A 26,904-nucleotide genomic window follows, 5' to 3' on the forward strand; every position below is an offset into this window, starting at 1 on the left:
TCACTTAATTGATCCCCGAGGGAAATAGACCAACAAAGGAAACAAACGCACTGATGTGAAGAACAGCGGCTTCACATACAGAGAGCCTGTGCTGTGCGACCTACATATGGAGATATTAATCATATTGATAATAACAAACCAACATCACCTCTTTCAGGGCAGAAACACAAATGCTTCTCTTGAACCTTACAGTATATAGGCCTTGTTTTTATTTAGGCTTATTTGCTTTAGGCACTAGCATTATATTACTTCAAGTGATATTCTCTTTAGTGTGCACTAAAAGTAAGTTATTTACTCTATTTACTTTCATATACCTGGTTTTAATGATAGATAGATAGATAGGTAGATAAAGATTTTTAGTTTTGTTTATTTAATCAGTACTTGGTATTATCAGCAAATCAATTATCAATATTATTTCTTTACGGTTTTAAAATCAACATTTAATCAATATTTTTTGTCTTGTTTTCAATAAATAAATAAATGGGGGGGGGGGGTATCGGTATTTACTCAATATTATCGTTTAATTATCAGCATTTAATATGTATTATTTCATCATGGTTTTAAAATCAGTATTTTTGTCTCATTTTTCAGTGGAAAGAAAATCTATCTATCTATCTATCTATCTATCTATCTATCTATCTATCTATCTATCTATCTATCTATCTATCTATCTATCCACCTGTCTGTTGTTTATCTATCTATCTATCTATCTATCTATCTATCTATCTATCTATCTATCTATCTATCTATCTATCCACCTGTCTGTTTTTTATCTATCTATCTATCTATCTATCTATCTATCTATCTATCTATCTATCTATCTATCTATCTATCTATCTATCTATCTATCTGTCTGTTGTTTATCTATCTATCTATCTATCTATCTATCTATCTATCTATCTATCTATCTATCTATCTATCTACATATCTATCTATCCGCCTGTCAGTTGTTTATCTATCTATCTATCTATCTATCTATCTATCTATCTATCTATCTATCTATCTATCTATTTATCTATCTATTTATCTATCAGAAATTAAGTAATAGTAAAAACATTGGGTTTTATTGTTTTTATTTTGTTTTTTTATTGGTATTTACTCAGTATTATTGGTAAATTATCAGTGTTTAATCAGTATTATTTCATCATGGTTTCATAATAAACATTTAATTATTATTTCTTGTCTCATTGTCCAGTAAAAAAAGAAAAAAAAACACTTTACCACAGATTAAGTAAATTAATAAATTGAGTTTTTTTTTTTAAATAAGCATTTACTCAGTATTTTTGGTAAAATATCAGTATTTAATCAGTATTTTTTCATCAACATATAATAAGCATTATAAAGTATTTTTGTCTCATTTTTCAGTGGAAAGAAAATCGTCCCTGAAGAAGGGAACGGAGACGTCACGTCGGATGACCGACGAATTGGGATCTCGCCAGAGAGACCAATCCACTTCGAGTGTAACTAAACGAGCCAATGGACATTGGCATGCGATCATTGCATCCAGCTGCCGCTGATCACAGCGTGAGTATAAGAGGCAGCGGGTGCACCGCATTAATTCATGCTTTCGCTGAGGAGCCGAGCCGGTGACCCGGCCGCTCAGCAGTGGTACAGCGACTGTGGCGACGGGACGTGACGTCTCCATTCCCTTCTTCAGGGAACGAGGGTTACATACGTAACCAAGGCGTTCCCTTTCAGTCGGTCACTCCGATTCACGCCGGATGACCGACGAATTGGGATCTCGCCAGAGAGACCAATCCACTTCGAGTGTAACTAAACGAGCCAATGGACATTGGCATGCGATCATTGCATCCAGCTGCCGCTGATCACAGCGTGAGTATAAGAGGCAGCGGGTGCACCGCATTAATTCATGCTTTCGCTGAGGAGCCGAGCCGGTGACCCGGCCGCTCAGCAGTGGTACAGCGACTGTGGCGACGGGACGTGACGTCTCCATTCCCTTCTTCAGGGAACGAGGGTTACATACGTAACCAAGACGTTCCCTTTCAGTCGGTCACTCCGATTCACGTCGGATGACCGACGAATTGGGATCCCTACCAAAACACCACAGGAGCTGCCCCTTCCAGTGCTCTGTGTAGGCCTCCTGATCCTTCCTATAAGGCAGACGATAGGACCGGGCTCTACACAGAGAAGGTCAACTACTGTTGTTCCTTGGACAACCCAGAAAGTAGGACTTGGATAACACTGGGAAGCGTGCCCTTCCATTTGGAAGAGGCACACTGCGGAGTCACCTCCTCCCCGAGGGGGTTAAGTGGCATTTAGACATGTGAAGTAACCCCGTAGGGCCCTATTGCACATGGAAGTCTCTGAGATGGCACAGGCTGCATCATTAGAGATGGCAGAACGTGGTCTGCCAGGGGAAACACGGCTCTAATAAGCATACCGTGGAATACACATATGGGATCCCGGCAGGGTCTCTCATATGGGCACTAGCCTCACATCAGATTTCAAGAATGCATTGGCTGAAAGGCCTGGTGCCGGACGCTCCGCTACATCCGGACGGCGGAGTGCTGGAGGACTCGACAGGGTTTGCCTGGTTAAGGAACTCTCTGGAGAATTAGGCGAAAGAACGCCGCAAGCCGACTCTGAGCCGGGCCTCTCAGTGCCACTACCCGTTTGAGGTGAGAACACAGGAGGAAACCGGTTCGACACGTAGGCTATAAAACCTAGCGAACGTGTTAGGAGTCGCCCAACCCGCAGCTCTACAGATGTCTGCTAGCGAGGCACCACGAGCCAGCGCCCAGGACGATGCGACACCCCTAGTGGAGTGAGCACGCAACCTGAGCGGGCAGGGCACACCTTGTGCTCCATAGGCCAAGGTGATGGAATCCACTATCCAGTGGGCCATCCTCTGCTTGGAGACAGCCTTGCCCTTCTGCTGTCCTCCGTAACAGACAAAGAGCTGTTCTGAGGTCCTGAAGCTCTGAGTTCTATCCACATACTGTCGCAGTTCGCGTGCAGGACAGAGCAAAGCTAGGGCTGGGTCTGCCTTCTCCAGGGGCAGCGCTTGCAGGTTCACTACCTGGTCCCTGAAAGGGAGTGGTAGGAACTTTGGGCACATAGCCGGGCCGGGGCCTCAGTGTTGCACTGGAGTCAGCCGGCCCAAACTCAAGGCACGATTCGTCGACCAAAAATGCCTGCAGGTCCCCGACCCTCTTGATCGAGGCCAACGCAGTCAGGAGTAGGGTTTTCATAGAGAGAAACTTCAACTCGACTGACTGCAAAGGCTCGAAGGGGGCAGTTTGTAGGGCTCTTAGCACCAATGCCAAATCCCAAGAGGGTAGGGAAGGAGCCCTAGGAGGGTTTAACCTCCTGGCCCCCCTAAGAAACCTGACAACCAGATCGTGCTTCCCCACCGACCTCCCCTCTACGGGGTCGTGGTGAGCGGAAATAGCAGCAACATAAACCTTAAGGGTAGAGGGGGACAGCCTACGCTCCAACCCTTGTTGCAAAAAGGAAAGCACGGCTCTGATCGAACATCTCCGGGGGTCCTCACGGTGAGAGGAACACCATTCGACGAACAGGTTCCACTTCAGTGCATAGGCCCGTCTTGTGGACGGTGCTCGTGCTGAAGCGATAGTGAGAGCTACCTCCTGGGGCAGATCACCTAGAACCTCCGCGTCCCGTCCAGGGACCACACATGGAGTTTCCACAAGTCTGGACGCGGGTGCCAGAGGGTGCCCCATCTCTGAGAAAGCAGATCCTTCCTCAGAGGAATCAGCTAGGGAGGGGCTGTCGCGAGGAGCATGAGTTCCGGGAACCAGGTCCTGTTGGGCCAATATGGAGCCACTAACAAGACCTGCTCCTCGTCCTCCCTGATCTTGCACAGTGTCTGTGCTAGCAGGCTCACTGGGGGGAACGCATATTTGCGCAGGCCCTGGGGCCAGCTGTGTGCCAGTGCGTCCATGCCGAGAGTTGCCTTGGACAGGGAGTAGAACCACTGGCAGTGGGTGGTTTCTGGAGATGCAAACAGGTCTACCTGAGCAACTCCGAACCGACTCCAAATCAGCTGGACCGCCTGGGGATGGAGTCTCCACTCCCCAGGAAGTGCCGCTCGAGACAGCCTGATTGAACACTCCTGGGATGTGGATGGCACGAAGGGACCTCAGATGCTTCTGACTCCAGAGGAGGAGGTGGCGGGCGAGTTGCGAGTTGCGACATGCGACGGGAGCGTAAACCGCCTTGCCGGTTGATTTACGCAACGGTCGCAGTGTTGTCCGTACGGACCAGAACGTCCTTGCCCCGAAGGCGCCCTCTGAGGCGACTCAAGGCAAGGCGTACTGCCAGCAACTCGAGGCAATTGATATGCCAACGCAGTTGGGGACCCGTCCACACCCCTGACACTGCTGAAGCGGTCTCATATGGAGCAGACCGAACGGAACTATCGCCGCAGCTGCAGCCATATGCCCCAGGAGCCTCTGAAAGAGTTTCAGTGGGACCGCCGTCCTGCCTGATAAAGTCTTGAGGCAGTTCAGCACTGACTGAGCACGTTCCTGGGTGAGGCGTGCTGTCTGGTTGACCGAATCCAACTCCATGCCGAGAAAAGAGATCCTCTGCGTTGGCACGAGTTTGCTCTTTTCCCAGTTGACCCGAAGACCCAACTGGCTGAGATGCCTGAGCACCAGGTCCCTGTGTGCGCACAACTGCTCTCGAGACTTGAGGATGCGCACACCCCGTTCTCTCAGGGGAACAAGGGCCGCCTCTGTGACTTTGGTGAAGACGCGAGGTGAAAGGGACAGCCTGAAGGGCAGGACCTTGTACTGGTATGCCCGACCCTCGAACGCGAATCGCAGGAATGGCCTGTGTCGCGGGAGAATCAAGACATGAAAGTACGCGTCCTTCAGGTCGTTTGCTGCAAACCAATCTAGGGGACGGCGTCAACATCTTGAACGGCATCTTGTGAAGTGCACGGTTCAAAACTCGCAGATCCAAGATCGGTCGTAACCCACCGCTTTTCTTGGGCACAATGAAGTAAGGGCTGTAAAAACCCTACCTCATATTGGCTGGAGGGACCGGCTCTATCGCGTCCTTCGCCAGCAGGACTGCAATTTCCGCACGTAAGACAGGGGCATCGACGGCCTTGACTGAAGTGAACCGGATGCCCCCGAACTTGGGGGGACGCCGGGCAAACTGAATCGCGTAGCCGAGTCTGATGGTCCACAGGAGCCACCGAGACGAATTGGGGAGCGCTAGCCAGGCCCCGAGAGACCGTACCAGGCCAACAGGGCCACCGACATACCCGCGGTGCGGGAGCGAGGTTTCTGATTCACCGCCGCTCGGCTCCGAAGCGAAAGGATGAATTAATGCGGTGCACCCGCTGCCTCTTATACTCACGCTGTGATCAGCGGCAGCTGGATGCAATGATCGCATGCCAATGTCCATTGGCTCGTTTAGTTACACTCGAAGTGGATTGGTCTCTCTGGCGAGATCCCAATTCGTCGGTCATCCGACGTGACTCGGAGTGACCGACTGAAAGGGAACTATCTATCTACCTATCTATCTATCTGTTGTTTATCTATCTATCTATCTATCCACCTGTCTGTTGTTTGTCTATCTATCTATCTATCTATCTATCCACCTGTCTGTTGTTTATCTATGTATCTATCAGAAATTAAGTAATAGTAAAAACATTGGGTTTTATTGGTTTTATTTTGTTTTTTTATTGGTATTTACTCAGTATTATTGGTAAATTATCAGTGTTTAGTCAGTATTATTTCATCATGGTTTCATAATAAACATTTAATTAGTATTTGTTGTCTCATTCTCCAGTAAAAAAGAAAAGAAAAAACACTACCACAAATTAAGTAAATGAATAAATTTAGTTTTTTTTTTAAATAAGCATTTACGCAGTATTTTTGGTAAATTATGAGTATTTAATCAGTATTTTTTCATCAACATATAATAAGCATTTAATCGGTATTTTTTGTCTAAACTAGGGATGGGAAGATTCACTGATTCGCATCGGTGCATCGGCATAAAAGTTAATGATGTGATGCATCGGTTTAAAAAAGTGTGCATCAATACAAGTTGGCATCATATATTTTTTCCCATTGCATCGTATTGCATTTAATTGCATTGTGTTGAATCCACCAAATAATTACAATGAACCAAAGAAATAAAAGCAAACTATCTGTACCATACTGAATTGCATAGCATCATATTTTTTTCCATTGCATCATATTGCATTGAACTGCATTGTGTGAATCGAATCGAAATCGGGGTGATTCGCATCGCATCATATGTATCTTTAATGTATCGTATTGTTGGCTGTGCTTCGAGATGCATATCGCATTGGACTCAGTTATGAGATGCACATCTCTAGTAAAAACACAATCAGAAATAAATTTGGTGCAGATGATGTTGCACATTAACATTTTTTGTTTTCGTTTTTGTTTTTTGATGACTAAGAATTAAAAAAGCAATGAAGCTGTTAGTCTGAAGCCAGATTTGGTTGTTTATTACTGAGTTATTTTGAGTGAACCTTTCGTTTCATGTCAGTGACCTCTCAGTCAGTGCCATTAAGGTCAAAATACAAGCTAATCGCAGTTTATTAATAGAATCTTGTTTGAATGAATGTCCACTAACACCCTATAATTACTACGACACATGAGACGATGTTTTAATCGAGATGTTTGGAGTTCCAAGTAAATCAGCGAGTGATAAAGCTGGTGGTCAGTCGGCGTGAGCGGCTGCTGTGATGAAGGTCAGTGATTATTTGTTGATGTGCTCTCCGAAAATATTTATACACCTCCATTAGCTGACAGCAGAGCCATTATATCACACTTATATTAGTGCTGTATTTATAACCGCTAGTTTATAAAACAACACTTGTCTGTGAAGCAGTGTTATTCTAGTCTCATTCTGATTTTTAATTAACAATTTTATTTATAGTTTAAATTACTTTTTATTTTCTGATTTTAATTTCCATTTTTAGTTACAGTTTTAGGAATTTTGTTGTGTGTATTTTTTTATTTATTTAAGTTTTAGTTAGCTATAATAGCCTCGCTGTGAAGTGACAGTACCTCAGTTGTTGTTTTTTTGTTGTTTTTTAAAATAAATTTAGCATCACAAAACTTTACATAACAGTTTTTTTTATGTAAGTTTTTGTTCATGCAGTTTTACAGATGTTGTAAGCATTGAGGAATTTGATTCATTTTAGTGAATCAGTTCGTTCAGATGATTCATATACTGTAGATGATGATCCAGTTCCAAAAATGAATCAATACTTCAGATTCCCTGCACAGAATTTAACATTGCCTTTGTTAAACAGCAGCATTTAGCTAAAATCTTCATCACAATGTTTTTAAATATGGTTTTATTGGTTGTGTTTAGTATAAACGTATTTGTGCAAATGCTGTTTCAGACATTATCCTTAAAATAAAAAAAAATAAAAAAAAAAAAAAAAAAAAAAAAATAAAAAAAAAAAAAAAAAAAAAAAAAATATATATATATATATATATATATATATTATTTTTACTGCTTTTTAAATTAGTTTGACATATAAGTAACTACCCAGCTAACAAAAATATGTTCCAAAATATTTTGCTAACATTATGAAAATAATATTTCTAAATGTTCTCCAGTTTTTATGTTATGCATGTTAGAGAAAACATTGAGGGAAAGTTAAATTTTAACATTTTGAAAACATAATGGGAATGTTACTTTTGAAGTAGTTACATTTAAAAATGGCAAAAAACAAACAAACTGTTGTTTTGGAATGTTTCAGAAAAACATGTATGAACGATGAATACACTGCAAAAAAATTATTTTCTTAGTATTTTTGTCTTGTTTTCTATATAAATGTCTAAACATTCTTGAATCAAGATGCATTTACTTGACAAGTAAAACTAACATAATTTAGTTTTTTTGTTTTTTTCAGAAAATAAGACATAATATCTTCTATCTTCTAGTCCAAAGGTCAATTTACTTGTAAAGTAAATTCATCTTGATTCAAGAATTCTTAGTATTTTTGTCTTGTATTCTAGTATAAATATCTAAGTAAGAAAACCATTTTTTTGCAGTGTAAGTAACATTTTGATATGTTGTTAATGGGAACGTTACTTTTGAGTGTTCTCGGAACATTCTGAAACAAAGAGTAACATTTAAAAAACGTTAGACGAACGTTCCATGAGGAAAAGCGTTCCGTGAATGAAGTCTAAATAACGTTTTCATGCTAATGTTTTGAAAACATTATTAAATACTAGATAACTTTGAACAAACATTCTATTAACGTTTCTGAAAGAACATCTGTTCGTAACATTGAGAGAAGCGCGATGACCCTCGTGAAGCTCTGAATAAACTGAATGTGTGTCTCACACACACTAGACAAACGCTGTTTTATCAGAGGTGGACACGCGTCTGTTATCACGGCTGAAGACAGACGCATTCGTCCTTTGTCTGTTTCTGGCTTCGGCCAGATGTTACAATCAACATCTCCAGGCCTCGTCGTAATTCACACCAGCGGCCCATTACTTCTCATCCGCGGCTGATAACTCAACCGGAGCGTCCTGCACTTTCCATTACATGTTCAATATATTCCACTGCAAAAATGCTCTGGATTTTGAAAAATCACGTTATCGATTAGCAGTCGCTTTTAAGATAATGTTTTATCCATTTGATTCTCACAGAGCGAGAGCAGCTGCCGGAGACGGAGGACTAACTTTCCAGACGCTTAGAGCGAACGTGCTGCAGATGTCTCCAAACATCAAATCCCACAGAACGGCGAGCGTGCCGTGAAATCCTAGAAGCAGCCGAGGGATAATGATTTCTCCAAGTCCATTAAAGTCGGACGATTTTTTATTCTTGCTGACTACTTTCTCTCAAAGTTAAATGGAACAAAACTATAACATTTTCAGTATGATGCTTTAAGAGAAAAACATCTTCAGAATAAAACATTATTTGTATTATCTTTTAAATTTATTTTAATTATTAGTGGCGTTTAACACTGTAAAACCTTACATATTAAATAATAGTCAAAAATATATATTTTTTAATGGAACTGTTTTTGATATTTAACCTTTAGACAAAATATATGAAAAAAATTATAATATATATTATATATATATTTGGACAATTATGCAACTATTTGAAAATCTGAGGGTGCAAAAAAATCCAAATATTGAGAAAATCGCCTTTAAAGTTGTCCAAATTAAGTTCTTAGCAATGCATATTACTAATCAAAAATGAAGTTTAGATATATTTACAGTAGAAAATTTACTAAATATCTTCATGAAACATGATCTTTACTTAATATCCTAATGATTTTTGGCATAATAGAAAAATCTATCATTTTTGGCTATTGCTACGAATATACAAATATTTTTAAAAAGTATAAAATGTATTAAATGTTTATTGATGACTTAAGACTGGTTTTGTGGTCCAGGGTCACACATATGTATATATATATATATATATATATATATATATATATATATATATTAGTGTTGTGTATCCCTGTAAAGCCTGACATTTTAAATAATTGTCAGAAAAATATATACTTTTTTAAATAAAAGATTTTTTATTTAATCTTAGACTATATAATACATTATTATTTTTATTTTTTTAATGGAACAGTTTATTTAACCTAACCCAAAAATACTTGTAAAAACATTATTTCTATATATATATATATATATATATATATATATATATACCGTACTGTATATATATAATTAGTGGTGTTTAACCCTGTAAAAAAGTCACAATATTAAAAATATATATATTTTTAAATTATATTTTAGTTTTTTATTATTATTAATGCCATTTAACTCTGTAAAGCTTGATTTTATAAATTAACAGCCTGAAATAACTAAGTTCATTGAACCTTTATATGAAATATTTGGAAAAAAAAGACATCAGCATTTGATGCATCAGGCTTTAGTCTGATATACATAGACTGAAAAAAAAAAAAAGATTCATTCACTTTAAGGTAAGTGGTTGCAATCAATTTATTTTAACTACATTTAAATAAACTAATTTAGTTGACTAACTTCTTTCAACATTTTTTTTTTTTTTTTTGATAAATTGTTTGCAACCAATCATATTTTTCAGTGTAGTCTGATATCATAAGAACATGGAGGAAAAAGAGCTCAGTTTTATTCAGAGGCCCAAACTTAGCAAACATGTGCAATTTGATGCAGATGCTGATATTAGGCCAAAAACTGAGATGAAATTCTGATAGCTTGTAATGTAAGTCGGTCAGATCTTTATAACAGTACAGCGGATCCTTACATAAAATGACCTAAATATCAGTCGTCACTCTATATCTCCAATAATATGTCTTAGTAAGATGAGATTGAAATGATCCAAATATATAATGCAATGCAATCCAATGCTGATTGAGTCTAAAGTCTAAACCATCAATCAGAGACAGAAGGCATGCAGTAGACTGCAATCATGTTGATCATTTAGAGACTGAACTTCACCTGGTGATCTGTTAAGTAACCTCTAGCTCTCAGAGCTCCTCGGCAGCAGCTCGTTTTCTTGTAAGAGACTGAAGATGTCATGACTCATTGAAGTGAGCTCCTGCGATGCCCACGGGGAGAGTTTATGTAAGCAGAGAAATGACCATCAGCACATACTGTACAAATCCCTCCTGAGCGGACGCTTTCATGCCATAATGCCATACGCTCATATACACTCACATACACTCCTTCAGTGATGAACACACACGCTGATGTTCCTCTGAGCTGCAGGACTTCACACCACAGACTGGATTACTATTATATTTATTCAGCACTGTGTTTAGATTCTCTTTTATACATTTCAACTATTCTGTAAAAATAATTTTTAGTCAAACAAAAGATTTTTGGATCTGTGTGTTTTACAAGAAAATGCAATTTTCATTTTTCGCATTTAATTCAATTAATTTCTCAGTAATTATTGGTGATGTTTACTAGCGTTTTCTAAGTGAAAATTGTTGCAAAGTAAAGCCTATGTGTTTAAGTCATTATTCAATTCAAATTAAATTATTTATGTTTCTGTTCGTACTGTACATGAATCATAAATGCACATTATTCCAAAGAAAAACACGTTTTGTCTTTATAATTTTAAGTTATTAGTAAATGCAAGTTATTATTTGTTATGGTTTTCTTATTATAATTATATATAATATTATATAATACAATATAATATATATATATATATATATATTATAATTATCTAATTATTTTTCATTTCAGAAACAAAGTTTAAAGCAACTTTCCATTTCAACTGATGACCAGTGTTATTTTAGTATTTTTATTATTTTGTTTTGGTAATTATTAGATACTATTATAATTTTTATTAATATTTTACTTAGTTTTTATTTTATGTTGTCATTTTAATTTTAGTTAAAGTTTTTTTTTTTTTTTTTTTTGTTCTGGCTATTTGTCATTTTTATTAGTTTTTGTATTTTGTTTTAATATGTCAATATATTTTTATTCATATTTATTTCAGTTTGAGTTATTTTAGTACATTGAGTTAAACTAAATGACAATGAGAAATGTTGCCTTGGAAACTAGCTGAAATAAAATATTTTATTTTATTCTATATTTTATTTTATTTTACTTTATTTTTTATTTTACTTTTATTTTGCTTCATTTTATCAGGTAATTTTTTTTTTTTCAAGTAACAAGTGTAATGTTATGGTTTTAGTTTTACTATAATAATCCTGTCAATGACATGAATCCATTCTGGTATTTTTATTTTATTTTATTAATTTTTTTAATAATGTTTTTTTATCCAATTAGTTCTTGGTAGATAAAATTTATTTATTTATTTATTTATTTAATTAAATTTTTTATTGACAGCCTTGTTTACTGAAATCCATTAGATTAAAGCAGGTTGCAGACGTCATTAACCATTATCATACTGATAATGACATAAACTGATAAATAAATAGATTTGTCTAAATATAACGAAAGACTGAGATACGTGGAGTTGAGAGCAGTTCACACAGACGCATTCCTCTGAATCGGGGGGCTTGATTGGCGTCTGTCTGGTTTGTGTGTTAGTCAAGGCCACTGACTCATACATGTACATGCAGTTCTGCTGAGTCAGACACTCACGGCTCTTACAGCAGCTGCTGCACATCGACGGATGACCAAATCTAGCTTTAGTTTTACCTTTCATAACATGCATAGCTCCGCCCCTCAAGTCTGATTGGACGAGTCACGTTTGAAGGTGAAATACAGTAACGAACACACATTCTATTCATTATTTTTAGTTACAAATTTCCTTGTTTCAAACCACAAATACTTAGATCACCTCTCAGAATAACAATATCAAGGATATGTGAAAGCAATGCACATCCATATACAACACCTGCCGCAGTTTTTCAATCAGTAAAGACAACGAGACATTCAAAAACGCTTAATGTGAAAAATGCTTAATGTACAAAGACAGTCATATTAAAAGATCAAATTCAGTACACATCTCATTGAATATGCATACTATAAACAGACAAGCATATGAGCCCAGAATATGATCGTACAAAAACAAACAAACAAATTAGCTACAAATTCCCCAAATGTAAAATTTTACTTTACAATTTACAAATTGCAAAGAAAGTGTGTCGACTATATTGCCTGACAACTGTAAACAGCCTCCAGCTAATGAATTACATTATGAAACCATTGTCAGTAAATAAATGATCATAAATAAACATGACTAAGCAAAATACCAGAGTAAAATCACAGTAAACTCACCCAGCATCACTTGCGTTCCCACATATTAAGGCGTCCTTGGCTCCTTCCACTTTGAAGTAATTATCTGGAAGAATGAAAAAAAATATATTATTTTTTATATATTTTTAAAATAAAATTTTTTTTCTTTTTTTTAATATTTCTATTTTTCTTAAATTATTTCAGTGCCGTTTTAGTCATTTTAGTTTCATTTCAATTCTTAATGATCTTAATGTTTGGGTTGTTGAAAACTTGAAAACAAGAGCATCATAATTCCATATCTAATAATATGGAATTAATAATTCTAAATTATTAATTCTGAGTCAAGTCGCCATGCCTCAAAGTTTTAAAATGACAGAAAACGATCTTAAAAAGAAGAGATTGCTGTAGCTTTTCCAGTGCTTTATTGCAAAATATTCAGAGTGTTTTCTATTTTTTTTTTTTTTTTTTTTTGCTGTATTTAAATAGAATCTCAATTAAGGTGTCAGCATTCACAGATATATATTTACATGACATTTACCATTCAAATGTAATGCAAATTTGATGTTTAACACTGCCACTGCAATGAAGATCTGAAAACCATTGCTTATGTTTCAGAAAAATCCAGCTGACAGGGAACCTTCTCACAACTTTCACCAACGGTTTATATGGAAGATATAAATGTTAGGACAAAACAATATTAAAGTAATGTTTATGGAATGTTCTTATAACCTTATTAATATTTGATATTCATTCTCATAATGTTGAAAAACATGTTCTGAGATCAACATTCTTGGAACATAAATATGATGTTATTTGTACTTGAAAGATCTAAGAAACATTTTTCTAACATTTAAATAACATTCTAATCATGGCAAGAAAATTGGACATTTTAACCTTTCTCAGAATTAACATTCAAATACCATTATATTTTGAGTAAATTAAATTTAGAACGTTTAAGAAACGTTTTAGTAACCTTTAAATAACGTTATAATCACAACACGAAAACTGGATGTTTTAACCTTTCCCAGAATATAAAAAAAATAAATAAACCTTCAAATAACGTTATATTTTTGGGAAAAATAAAATTATTAGAATGTTTAGGAAACATTTTAGTCACCTTTAAATAACATTCTAATCATGACAAGAAAACTAAACATTGTAACATTCTTAGAATATTAAAAAATAATATTCAAATAATGTTACATTTCAGGAAAAAGGTCAGTAGAATGTTAAAAGAAGCGCTGTTGTAACCTTTCAATAACATTCTAATCACAAGTAAATATTAAAGAATATTAGAATATTAAAAATAAATGTTCAAATAATCTATTTTGGGTAAAATAAAATTAGTAGAATGTTTAAGAAACATTGTAGTCACCTTTAAACGTAATTACGACTAGGAAACTAGACATTTAATCTTTTTAGAAACATTTCCGCAACATTTTTATAACTGAAACTGAACTTGTCACTTGAGATTTGACATTATACTTATATATATATATATATATATATATATATATATATCACACGTTACAACACACATGTTTATAAAGCACCTTAAATAGCTTTGGTTTGACATTTTAAAAGTGTAACCTGACTGTACTGAACTAGTATCTCAAAGCTGCAATCAATACATCAGGATCTAGAGAAAGCGAAGCTGCTCTGCATAAGCTACAGCCTGCGGTTTGTTCGGAGGAGATAGATGTGAACGCGTCTGTTTTTCCTCCGGCTGAAGAGAGTGGCTGAGAGGTTTATCTGCTCTGGTTTTCGCTCTCGAGTGCCGCTGGGCGACGGAGGCACATCCAGCTGTCGGCAGAACCTTAACTGTTTCTCCTAAAGGTTATGGGCCTGCGTTTATACCGCGTTTGATCCATTCTGCCGCTGATAGGTCACCAGCGTCCATCAGATCTTCATCAATGCTGCTTGTTATGCTAGCAAACTGTTTGAATTCGGTGGATCTCTGTTTTGGAGCATGCAAAGCATGACAAAGCACTTGAGGAGAAAGCGTCTTGTCTATTTCTGTCTGTGTCCTACATCTGCGTTCTGCGGGTCAACTTATCGAGAGCCAGCGCTGTCCTAATTGCTATTCTAATGAAATGAGACCAACCAAAAAAAGACTAAATCTCATCTTAGACGTCGCTCTTCTACGGTATTGTCATTCAGCTGCAGAATTATGATCAACATGCTTCATATTACAGTCTGCATGTGTGAAAGCGGCTGCAGGGTTCATTCAGGTGATTCAGAGAACTTCTTGTTGAGTTTAGTAAAGTATTTGATTTTCAAGTGTATATTCAATCAAAGCTAAATTCTAAGACATAGCAAAAAAGTTTGATTGTGTAACCAATTGCATAGACATGTCAATGTCTTAATTTTCAGATTTAAATTAGACCAAAGTTAACTTTTAATTTTAATTCATTTTTAATGTAATTTAATTAAAACCAATCTAAGCAGTTTATGCAACCAGCTCCAGTGTTGTTACTGTAAACTAAAACTAAAACTAAAAAAGCTGAAATTAAATGACATAAAAATATTAAATGAAACAAAATGTATACATTTTGTAAAAAATTACAAATTATGCCTTAGCTGTTAACTAAAATAATTACATTTATGTTGAATTACTAAAATTACTAAAATATAAATATTAACTTTTTTTTTAAATAATAAAAGCACAAAAGTAAATTACTAAAACTTAAACTAAAATTAAAAAAGTAAGTGAAAATTAGACGACTGAAATTATTATGTCTAAGTTTTAGTTCTAAAATCACTAAAAATAAAACTGATTTAAATATACATTAAAAATAAATAGATGGATAAATAGATATAATGCACATAGAATTACTAAAAATTAAACTAAAATTAACATTAAAAATAAAACTTCAATGAAAATTAGATGTTGCTTTTAAATAAATAAATTAATAAATATACAAGTGAAATAAATATGTCTACATTTAAGTTCATTTGAAGTATTAAAATGACTAAAACTAAACTGAAATAAATATAAATGAAAACTATTTAATATTTAAAAAAACTAATAAAAATGACCAAAAATTACTATATTACTAAAACTAAAAATTAACAACAAAAAAAAAATGTATATGGAAATATACATCAAAATATTAATGTAATAGTTTATAAATAATCCTAAAATAACACTGAATTATACTAACCAGAGAAAAGAAAAATTTTAAATGCTATGATTTTAATATCCCAGCTGTTTCTCCCAGAAAGTGCTGAGACTTTGCTTTTTTTTTGAGTTTCAGATCAGATCTCAACAATGTCTCAAAGTGAGCTAAGATTTGCCAAGACATCCAAAGTCAGAGATCTCAGCATTAACTCCAACATTTCTCACCTAATGATCTGAGCTCCTATTACTGTATAACAACTATTGTGTCTGTATCTATTTCTCAGTGTCCTCTCATCTCGACTCCAGAATATCAGAGAGACTCGAAGATGAACTCTTGTGACTTAAACCAATAAGAAACCCACTCAGAAGACCTCAGCAAGCGCACAGCGATGCCTCCCACATCACAGAGGTCACGCCACCCACATCATATACAGAAAATCAACTTTCTGAAAAGGAAACGAGCTATTGTTCAGATGTGTGTGGTTTTCCAGAGAGCATTCAGACTTTGCGCTGACCTTCATTAGTGACGAAGTCCTCCAGCGAGGACCAGGTTCTGTTATTGCAGAAGAAAGTGCTGTTGTTGTATGAAGGTAAGGTGGTGTTGAGACAGTGCGCGGTGCTGCGGACGCATTTCTGCCGCAGGTTCCCCATGAAGAGCTGCAGGCCGATGAGAGCGAAGACGCTGAGACAGAAGACCGTCAGGATCATCACGTCTGCCAGCTTCTTCACCGACTGGATCAGCGCGCCCACGATGGTCTTCAGGCCTGAGATCAGGAGCGGCACACAACCATAATAATGCTGAGTTCAAATTAAGCGAACCAGTCATTTTTGGGTAGTTGATACAATCAAACTATTAAATTGTTTTAGTGCTGTCAAACGATTAATCGCGATTAATCGCATCCAAAATAAACATTTTTTACATACGTGTGTACTGTGCATATATATATACACACACATGCATGTAAATATTTAAGGAAAATATGTTATATATTAAATATATCTATATATAATATAAATTAAATTAATATAAATGTAAATATTTTCAAAATATGTACTGTATGTGTGTGTATTTAATACATACATAATAAATATACACAGTATGCACACATTTATTATGTAAACAAAAACTTTTATTTTGGATGCGATTAATCGTTTGACAGCACTACATTTTTAAAATAATTTTTCAGATCATATCAGGGTTGTGCACCATTCAGAACTGGATTAAGAACACTTATTAAATTCAGATTCAGTTTTTCAGTCTGAATTGCGAATCCAGATTATATTCAAATATATACAAATAAATAAATAATTTGGTGGTATAATGCATAACTATAAAAATATACAAGAATTTAGTTTTTATATTTATTTTACTTTATTTTATTTACAAAAGCTGAAAAAGTGTGGATGACATGAAAAATGTATAATTTGTCGTCATTAAACAATAACAAATTAATAATGATAGTACAAATGGATTTTATTATATTTAATAACCGTATATTTTTGTACATTTTCCATGTCACCCCTACTTTTTCAATATGATACATACTTAAATTAAGCTGAAAAAGTAGGAAGAAATTTAATAACATTAAAAATAAAAAATGCATGAAAAAAGTAATATAATGTGATATTAAAAACAAATAAATCAAAATAATATAATATATATATAAATCTAAATTATATCTATCTATATATATATATATATATATATATATATATTTGTTTAAAAAAAATTCACCTACAAATTAAAGTACAAAATAATGTAATTATTACATTTTGTCACAAATTTTTTTTGACCATTGCAATTCAGTATTTCTTCCAAATCAAATTCCAATTCAGCTTCCTGTATGATTTTGCCGATTCAAATCAAATGAACACTCATGAATATAACAGGATTCTCAAATTCTGAATGTTGCCAAACCCTGGATCACATCTTTCACATAAGAGCATCCGTCAAACCACATTAAACCACAAACACAGCACAGGACATCAGCTCTGTCTTTACAAACATTTGTGAGTGCGGGAAGCACACAAAATGTGACAGTTCACAACAGACGCTTCCATGGAACGAGAACATGCACTTTTCTTCTGGAAAACATATGTATATATAATATATATATATATATATATAAGCATGTGTGTGTGTGTGTGTGTCTGTTTCATATGAATGAATGAATGAACAAATTAGGCATTTATTTATTTGTATGTATAAATATAAATATATTCTTCTCATTCCATAAGAAGCGTCTGCTCATTGGCTCAGCATGCAAACTGGTGTTTCTCTACAGCTACTCATGCCTTCAACACGTCAATGAGACTTTTGGAGCGAGTTAACTGAACCCCGAGCTGACAGATGAAGGAAACGTGATCCGTCCACCCCGATGTCATTTCACTTGTGTGATTGACCAACAATTCAACATGTTGCACCTGGAGGTCCTTCGTAAAGCCGCTGTGGCGTCTAATGTTAACAGCTGTAATCGAGTGCCAAAGTGCTGTCTAGTTTTTCAGCAGCAGTATTTTTCCATTCATTTTTCCCAGAGGGAAGTCTTTGTTAAAGAGTTATGAGCCGTGAATCAAACCAAGCAACTACGAGGAGAATCAGAACATTACAAACTTTCATTTGAAGCAAAAAATAGAAAGAGCTCACAGTCGGTCTGTCTCGAACAGTTATCGTTAAAAATCAATTTCCCCAAGGAGAAAATGAATGGAGATTTACTTCGGGAACCAGACTATTTCACTCTATGGCAGTTACTTGAATATCATTCAACCCTGCTGAAAAAAAAAAAAATTACACTTAGATGGTTTCCACAAGTTAGGCTGGTCTGGTTTGATGGTTTTAGAGAGGTTTTGGCCACAGCTAACAGAGAACGTTCTCAGAACGTTGTGATAAGGTTTTCTAAACAAACGTTCTATCAGTAATGCTCGTTCAAAGTTAAAGGTCTTTAATGATGCTCTCAAAACGTTAGAACAAAACCATTACTTGAACATTCCTGAAACACTTCAGTTGGACATTTTTAAATGTAACAACTTTTAGAATGTTCAGAGAACGTTCAAAAAGTAACATTCCTACGATGTTTGCAAATGGAATGTTTCTGTAACGTTTCCTAAATGTTTCCTTTAGTTTTTAAAACTGGATGTTTACAACGCTCAGAAATAACGCCACTCAAAAAAAATAATTTACAGGATTTCCATCCAATAAATATGTGAAGCCCCAACTCATAAAAAACTAATTCATGCAATGTAATTCAGTTGGGCCAAGTTAATTTGATGAAATATAGTTTAAATGAAATTGATGCGTTTACAGAGTGAATTTTACTACGTAATTTTTTTTTTTTTTTAGGCATTAACCATAAGGTTTTGTTACATCCATGGTATGCCCAAAATAGTTGTTTTTTATTATTAAAACATTTTTAACTTATGTTAGCAGGTCCTCAAACCAACCCCCCAAAACACTAACACACCAGAAACTCTTTTAAATGCAAACATAAGACAATATTAAACATTAACAAGTCTCCCAATTGTATAATCTTGATTAAAAAATGCATAAAATATCATTTTATTTCAACATTTACTCTCCTTATCCAGCCCACAAATCCACTTACACAAGTAAAAAAAAAAAAAAAAGTACTCTCAACTCAACTGAATTAAGTAAAGTGATTGTAAAGAACTGCGTTGGATTAACTTCATTTAGTTAAGTAAATTGAACAAGCATCAAATGTTATTTTTGTCCTACTTTATTGAAACATATTGAAAATATTGAGCCAAAATGCAACTGATTCAAGTCAGTTTAACACAATGCAATTGTTTAAACGGAAAACCTAACATAACAGTGTTAAATGAAAATCGTTTTTTTTAAATAAACTGAAGTGTTGTAGAATAGTTTTTTTGAGTGTGTTTTCAGAACATAATGGGAACATTAGCACAACGTTCTTAGAAGCTATTTTTTGTTAGCTGGGTAAACCGGCTGGTTTTTTATCAGCAGGGAAGGCTCTTTGACTTGATTTGCCCAGCTCAAAAGTCTCATTTCCACGTTTCCAAGAGTGTTTTGGACGTGTTTTGGTCATCCATTAGCACCGCAGGCCTCGGCGTTTGGCGGCCTCTCACCTGGGATGACTGAGATAGTTTTCAGTGCTCGCAGAACCCTGAATGTCCGTAAGGCTGAGACATTGCCCAGGTCCACAAACTCAGTAACATATCTGCAATAAGCCAGAATCGGAGCACAGACAATGACAACAACACCAACAACAGGCAAACAACACAGAATGAAGCAGGATGTCGGGAAGTTGCCGGGAAAGAGATGAGCTGAAGGACACAGCGCGGGAAGAACCGGATGCGGGTCAAATCCTGAGCTGTTGGACTGGACACTGAGCGAAACCGTGAGCTGTTCCCTTGCGCTTACCTGGGATTACGGAAATAGTTTTCAAAGCGCGGAGGACCCTGAACGTGCGGAGAGCTTGCAGATTGCCTACTTTTATAAATTCAGTTAGAAACCTGCAGAATCAGATTAGAGTTATGTGGATCAAAGGACAAACAACTGAAAGACAAAAAAAGGGAGAAAATTCAAATGTCAAGCAACTCAAATGATGTACTTTTTACTCACTTAAAGGAACAGTTCACCAAGAAATGTTTATTAAAAATTGCCTTTAGTTCTTCTGTGGAACATAAAAGAGGGTTTACTATTTTTCCATACAGTAAAAGTGAACGGGGACCAATGCTGTCAAGAACAGAACCATTTTGCAAAATAGCAACATAAATTCACACAAAGCCGATTCCAATTATTTTATCAACCAGAAAATAGTTTACATTAATGTTTAAATATTTTAGGTATTAATATGTTAAGTCATTCTGACATTTTAATATAAAAGTTAATATTTTTAATCATTTAACAGCACATTTGCATGTCCATGGTTAACGGTCAGTTAATGGTCACATGACACGCAGGTATAAAATAATATTTCAATAAAATAGTAAAATAATAATTAAACTAAACTTAATTTAATTAATTAATGTAATTATATTTGTAGTTTTTTTAATCATCTGAAACATTCTGTGTTTATATTCCAATGCAATTTATAAGCATAAATAAATTCATAAAATAAATTAAATTTAAATAAATTCATTCAGGCATTTATAATAAATGTTGTTTATAATTAGAGCCATTATAATTTATGTTTGTGTTCAATTTACTGTATATTTTTCATTCCTGTTTTACTCAGAATACAATTAAATTTAAAGGATTTTTTTGTGTGTAGAGATGTAAACTAAAATACATGTTTATAGTGTTTATAATTTCACAAACGTTTTATTTATCAATACTTCAATTCTGAATGTAATGATAAACTGTGACTTATACAGCACTCCATCTCATCAGGTTTTTTCATTAAATTTTGACCCATTATTCTCGACTTATATAGTAATTATTTCAAGTTGAATTACTTGAATGTAAAGTTTATAAACGTTTTGTTTTATTTACCACCAATGTGACTTATTTGTGTTTTGTTTTTTTAATCAGAAATACAGTAACACTGCACAATATTTAATAATGTTTAATAATTTAATATGGTGTATTTTATGCATTTTTTAAGCTTGACAGTCATTTTATGCCCTTTAAGACCATTTTATTTCATGTTCCACAGAAGAAAGTAAATCATATGAATCATGCGGGTGAATAAATGATGACAGAACTTATATTTTTGCATGAACTATCCCTTTAAATTGGCACAGATTGGTTTAGAGAGACGGGATTAAGTCGTCTGGATTTTTCAGCTTTGCTTCCATATCAGATTTCCTCCTCTCTGGTTATTATCCTGATTGAATTAAATCACAGGACGGGTAATTGAGTCGCTGCTAATACAGTGACAAGACGGCGTAAAGATATGATTGCGTTTGACCGTAGAGGTACTACGCTGTTCTGTTTCTATAGGAACTGGAATTGACTGGTAAGCGTTTATGATTTATCAGCGTTGGCCGTCATCCGTCTGGCTTTAATGAAGTCAGGAGCGGCGGCTCGCATTCCTGTCAACATCCCAATACACCCGTGACTTATTGGCAGCGGGTCCATCTGACGTCTCTGAGACATCCGGTTCAAGGACAAGCGGCCCGTTAAAGCTCGAGAAATAAAGCCATAAAGGCCAACGAGAAATAAGCACTTCATCACAACACGGCTCACTGAGATTCATCTCAAACTGCTGGGATTTAGACAGAAATTCAGGTGTTTAAAAGGGACAGTTCACCTAAAAATTTTAATTATGTCATTATTTATTCATCCTAAGGCTTTTACAAACCTGTATGAGTTTGTTTCTTGTGTGGAACATAAAAGAAGAACATTTGAAGAGTGTTGGGAACCAGACAGTTGACGGTAGCCATTGACTTCCATTGCAGGGGGAAAAATACTATGGAAGTCAATGGCTACCGTCAACATTTTGGTTACCAACATTCTTCAAAACATCTTCTTTTGTGTTCAGCAGAAGAAAGAAACTCATATAGGTGTGTAAGAACTTGAGGGTGAGTTAATTACATCATTTTCATTTATGGGTGAACTATCCCTTTAAATGCTGTCGTAAGATGCATAAACTTCTTTTTGTTGAGCTGACGTTGAATCCTTTAAGATTTAAGTGGAAGAAACCGTGATTATGATTTACAGTGACATGAGCAGAACAAAATGAGTTAAAGTAAACTTTAAGTATCATGAGAAAGTTCTTTAATTGATGTTTTCTAACAAAAGAGATCATTGTGAAGTTGGCTGGAGGGAATCACTAACAATGAATCATGCTGTTTACTTGAGTCATGATTCACTGAACGAATTGTGCTAATCAGGTTTGTGGGTGGTTAATAATTAATGTAAATACTGTAAGCACAAAAGTGAGTCAGCTGTTTAGTGAATTCGCTTAACCGTGTGAACTGAAAACTTCATCCACAGCCCTGTGAATTGAAACTAACTGCAGATTTATTAGTTTTTTGTTGTTTTTTTATCCGTAAAATCAGTAAAATATTTTTACAATATAAAATAACTGTTTTCTGTTGTAATATATTTTAAAATGTAATTTATTCTTGTGATGCAAAGCTGAATTCTTTCAAAAATTTTTTTTTTTTTTTTAGGAAATATTTTTTTCAGGAAAATTTTCTTCAAAATCTTTTCATTTTCTTTCAAAAGGTCAGCATTTATGTGAAATAAAAATGTTTTGTAACATTATAATGTCTTAATTGTCACTTTTTTTATTAATTTAATGCATCCTTGATGCATAAAAGTATTAATAAAAAACAAAAAGGCCTTATTGACCCCAAAGGACAAATAAACAATATTATATAAAAATTGTATATATTAGAAATAATAAATATAATAATTAATTAATGTATTAGTTATTATATTTCCATAAAATATATAACATTTAATTGTATTGTTTTTTTAGGAATAAATCTGAATTAAGATTATTTCAAATTGTATAAATTATTAATTATAACTATAATTAAATGATAAGTTATTAACTATCAATTATCGTTAAATATATATTTGATTATAATTGTATATCTTTTAAAATATAATTTTGTGTTTGTGTTTATGTTTATGTGTGTGTATGTGTGTGTGTGTGAGTTTGACATTACACAAACTCACACACACACACACACACACAAATTCTAAAGCCTTCTTTAAGACTAAAAACAAGTAATGGCACCATTTGAAAAATATTTTACCATTTCTTGTCTATACACAGGCATCCTTAAAAGTTTATTCCCCAGGATATTTCAGGTTTTAAATTTTCTTTTTAAGTGAACAAGCCAATAACTGAGGTGAGAATGATATTATTGGATGTGAACGGCACTTGGTGACACATTCATACGATGCTGCGACTCCAGGGACGCGTCTGCATCCATGCTCACCTCTGTTGCCATGGCGACGCGTGTTTTGGGACTGGGGTCGAGGACGGGGTAAGCGCTCGTAACAATTAATCACAAATACAGACCCGCTGCCTTTCCCAGCTCCAGCATCGGCGGGTCAAGCAGCTGAGATTAGATTATTACAGCCTATTGAAAATAACAACAGCGCCTTTATTGTTTCATTATCTTCACAGGTCTGAGTCCTAAAGCAAACCAATCACCAGGAGCTGTGATTACGGCTGGGTGGCACCACTAAAATCATCTATGACTGTAAAAGTAATATTATATGTGGTAATTGAATGATTTGAAAGAGACACACTGAATTAAATGTGAAATTTAGAAATAGAAAGACTGAAATACTACTTTACATTAAAATAAATTAAATAACAAATAAAATAATGATTACTGGTCTTTAAATCTTTTTTTTTTTTTTTTTAGGGTCTCATCTAGAGTACATTCACACAATAAAACAATCTGATGTTGGATTTTCACTCAGAAATCACTTGTAAATTTCACAAATAATAACATAAAATAATAATAATAAATAAATGGTAAGTAACATCAAATTAAACGTGAAATTTATTTAAACCATACTCCAATAATTTTCACATTTTTTATATTTATTTTTTTACAGTGTAATGATGTGGTAATATTCATTTTTAGATAATATAGTGAATTAAGTAAAATTATTATTATTGAAATTAAAACAATTTCTCTTTTTGATTTTAAATTAATTCTCTTTTGTTTTTAGGGTCTAATGCAGAGTAAATTTACATACTGTTTTTTTTTTTATTTACTGTAGGATATAAACAATTTTCACTCATAATAATTTCTCTTTTTGTTTTTAAATAACTTCTTTTGTATTTTAGTGTCTGATTCAGATTAAATTCACAAAACTAAAAGACTTTCAAATCACATGAGCCAATATTTTATTCACAATAGAACATAGAGAACATAACAAATGTTTAAACTGAGAAATGTTACAATTTTATGCACAAAATGAGCTCATTTCAAATTTGATGCCTGCTACAGGTCTCAAAATAGTTGGGACAGGGGCATGTTTACCATGGTGTAGCATCTCCTCTTCTTTTCAAAACAGTTTGAAGACGTCTGGGCATCGAGGTTATGAGTTTCCAGCTGCTGAAGAGTTCGTGGTCATCTTTGACATATTTTTCATTTAATGATGCACCAAATGTTCTCTATAGGTGAAAGATCTGGACTGCAGGCCAATTCAGCACCCGGACTCTTCTATTATGAAGCCATGCAGTTGTAATAGCTGCAGTATGTGGTTTTGCATTGTCCTGCTGAAATACATGTTGTCTGGAGGGGAGCATATGTTGCTCTAAAACCTTTATATTTCAGCATTCATAATGCCTTCCAAAACATGCAAGCTGCCCATACCGTATGCACTTATGCACCCCCATACCATCAGAGATGCTGGCTTTTGAACTGAACGCTGATGACACGCTGGAAGGTCTCCCTCCTCTTTAGCTCGGAGGACACGGCGTCTGTAATTTCCAACAAGAATGTCAAATTTGGACTCGTCTGACCATAGAACACTTTTCCACTTTGAAACACTCCATTTTAAATGAGCCTTGGCCCACAGGACACGATGGTGCTTCTGGACCATGTTCACGTATGGCTTCCTTTTTGCATGATAGAGCTTTAGTTGGCATCTGCAGATGGCACGGTGGATTGTGTTTACCGACAGTGGTTTCTGGAAGTATTCCTGGGCCCATTTAGTAATTTCAATGACAGAATCATGCCGATGAGTGATGCAGTGTCGTCTGAGGGCCTGAAGACCACGGGCATCCAACAAAGGTCTTCTGCCTTGTCCCTTACGCACAGAGATTCCTCCAGTTTCTCTGAATCTTTTGATGATGTTATGCACTGTAGATGATGAGATTTACAAAGCCTTGCAATTTGACGTTGAGGAACGTTGTTTTTAAAGTATTCCACAATATTTTTACGCACGAGACCTGTAGCAGGCATCAAATTTGAAATGAGCTCATTTAGTGGATAAAAGTGTAAATTTCTCCGTTTAAACATTTGTTATGTTCTCTATGTTCTATTGTGAATAAAATATTGGCTCATGTGATTTGAAAGTCTTTTAGTAGCTTAAAAAATAAATAAAAATAATAATAATAATAATATATATATATATATATATATATATATAAATAGTGAATTAAATAAAATATTTTTTCTTTTTGTTTTTAAATAATTTTTCTTATTCTGTTTAGTGTCTCATATGTAGGATTTACACAATTTTCACTTATAACCTGCTAGTGAATTCCCTTTTTGTTTTGGGGCTGTAATCACACATGAAGGGGTCAAAGGAGTCACTGATGTGATGAAGTCCATGAAATGATAACTTACGCCATAACAATCACGCTGAAGTCTAGCCAGTTCCAGGGGTCCCTCAGGAAGGTGAAGGGGCCGATGCAGAAGCCCCGCGCCAGGATCTTTATCAACGACTCAAACGTGTAAATGCCAGTGAACGTGTACCTGAGCAGAAGAGAAAAAGGAGGGATGGACAGAGATTCAGACCGCGAGGAATCAAAGCAAAATCCCCCCAGAAAACCCCACGGGTGACATACAGAGATCATGAACGGAGACGGGACACAAACATGGAGTTGAGAGGAAATGTGAAGCACATTCACAGTCCAGCAGCCCCTGTGACATGAATGACAGCAAGTCGCTCCTTGATGAACTGCTGAATGGACATTAAAATCCAGCGGATGGAGACCGGGTGAGAGATGCAGCATTCTGGAGTGTTTCTCTTTTCACCTTTCTCTTCCTAGTTTGACTCAGCTGAGTGTATTTGTGAGTAGATCTCGTTCTGGTTTGTATCATACCTCTCATCACATCTGAGTCTTGAGCAATCAATGTGCATTTGTAAATGTGCCTTTTTTAAATTGCATCGCTTTCATTTTCACAAACAGGCCCACATGGAATCCAGACGGAATCTATGGAATTCTACAGATTTCCATGGAATTGGTTTGGTGACGTCATGTTTTCAGCAACCAGTAAAAGTGCAGCATTCTCAATTTAATTTCAATGCATAAATCCCAGAATTCCACAGATTTTTCTTCAAAATCAGTGCAAAAGATGCTGAAAAGGTCTGTAGATTCCCGTCTGGGCCTGTTCATGAGATGGAAAATATAAATACAGTGGCCCTAAAATGTATTTAAACACTTTTTACCCAAACTTAAATATATATGAATATCATTGCATTACACAGGAAAA

General features: G+C 35.2%; 1 protein-coding gene across 4 annotated transcripts in view; it reads right to left on the bottom strand.

Moving 5' to 3' along the window:
* scn5lab (sodium channel, voltage gated, type V-like, alpha b) overlaps positions 1-26,904 on the bottom strand; it is a 181,992-nt gene that overhangs the window by 103,996 nt on the left and 51,092 nt on the right. For all 4 annotated transcript variants that reach the window (XM_058765376.1, XM_058765379.1, XM_058765378.1 and 1 more), the window contains 4 exons: positions 26,035-26,163; positions 19,885-19,976; positions 16,299-16,547; positions 12,705-12,768 (listed from right to left, as the gene is read on the bottom strand). In XM_058765376.1, the coding sequence (XP_058621359.1) occupies positions 12,705-12,768; positions 16,299-16,547; positions 19,885-19,976; positions 26,035-26,163 (534 nt within the window). The remainder of the gene's footprint in view (positions 1-12,704; positions 12,769-16,298; positions 16,548-19,884; positions 19,977-26,034; positions 26,164-26,904) is intronic.

This window comes from Onychostoma macrolepis, chromosome 24 (genome assembly GCF_012432095.1).
Source record: "Onychostoma macrolepis isolate SWU-2019 chromosome 24, ASM1243209v1, whole genome shotgun sequence".
In the NCBI taxonomy this organism is placed as follows: Eukaryota; Metazoa; Chordata; class Actinopteri; order Cypriniformes; family Cyprinidae; genus Onychostoma; species Onychostoma macrolepis.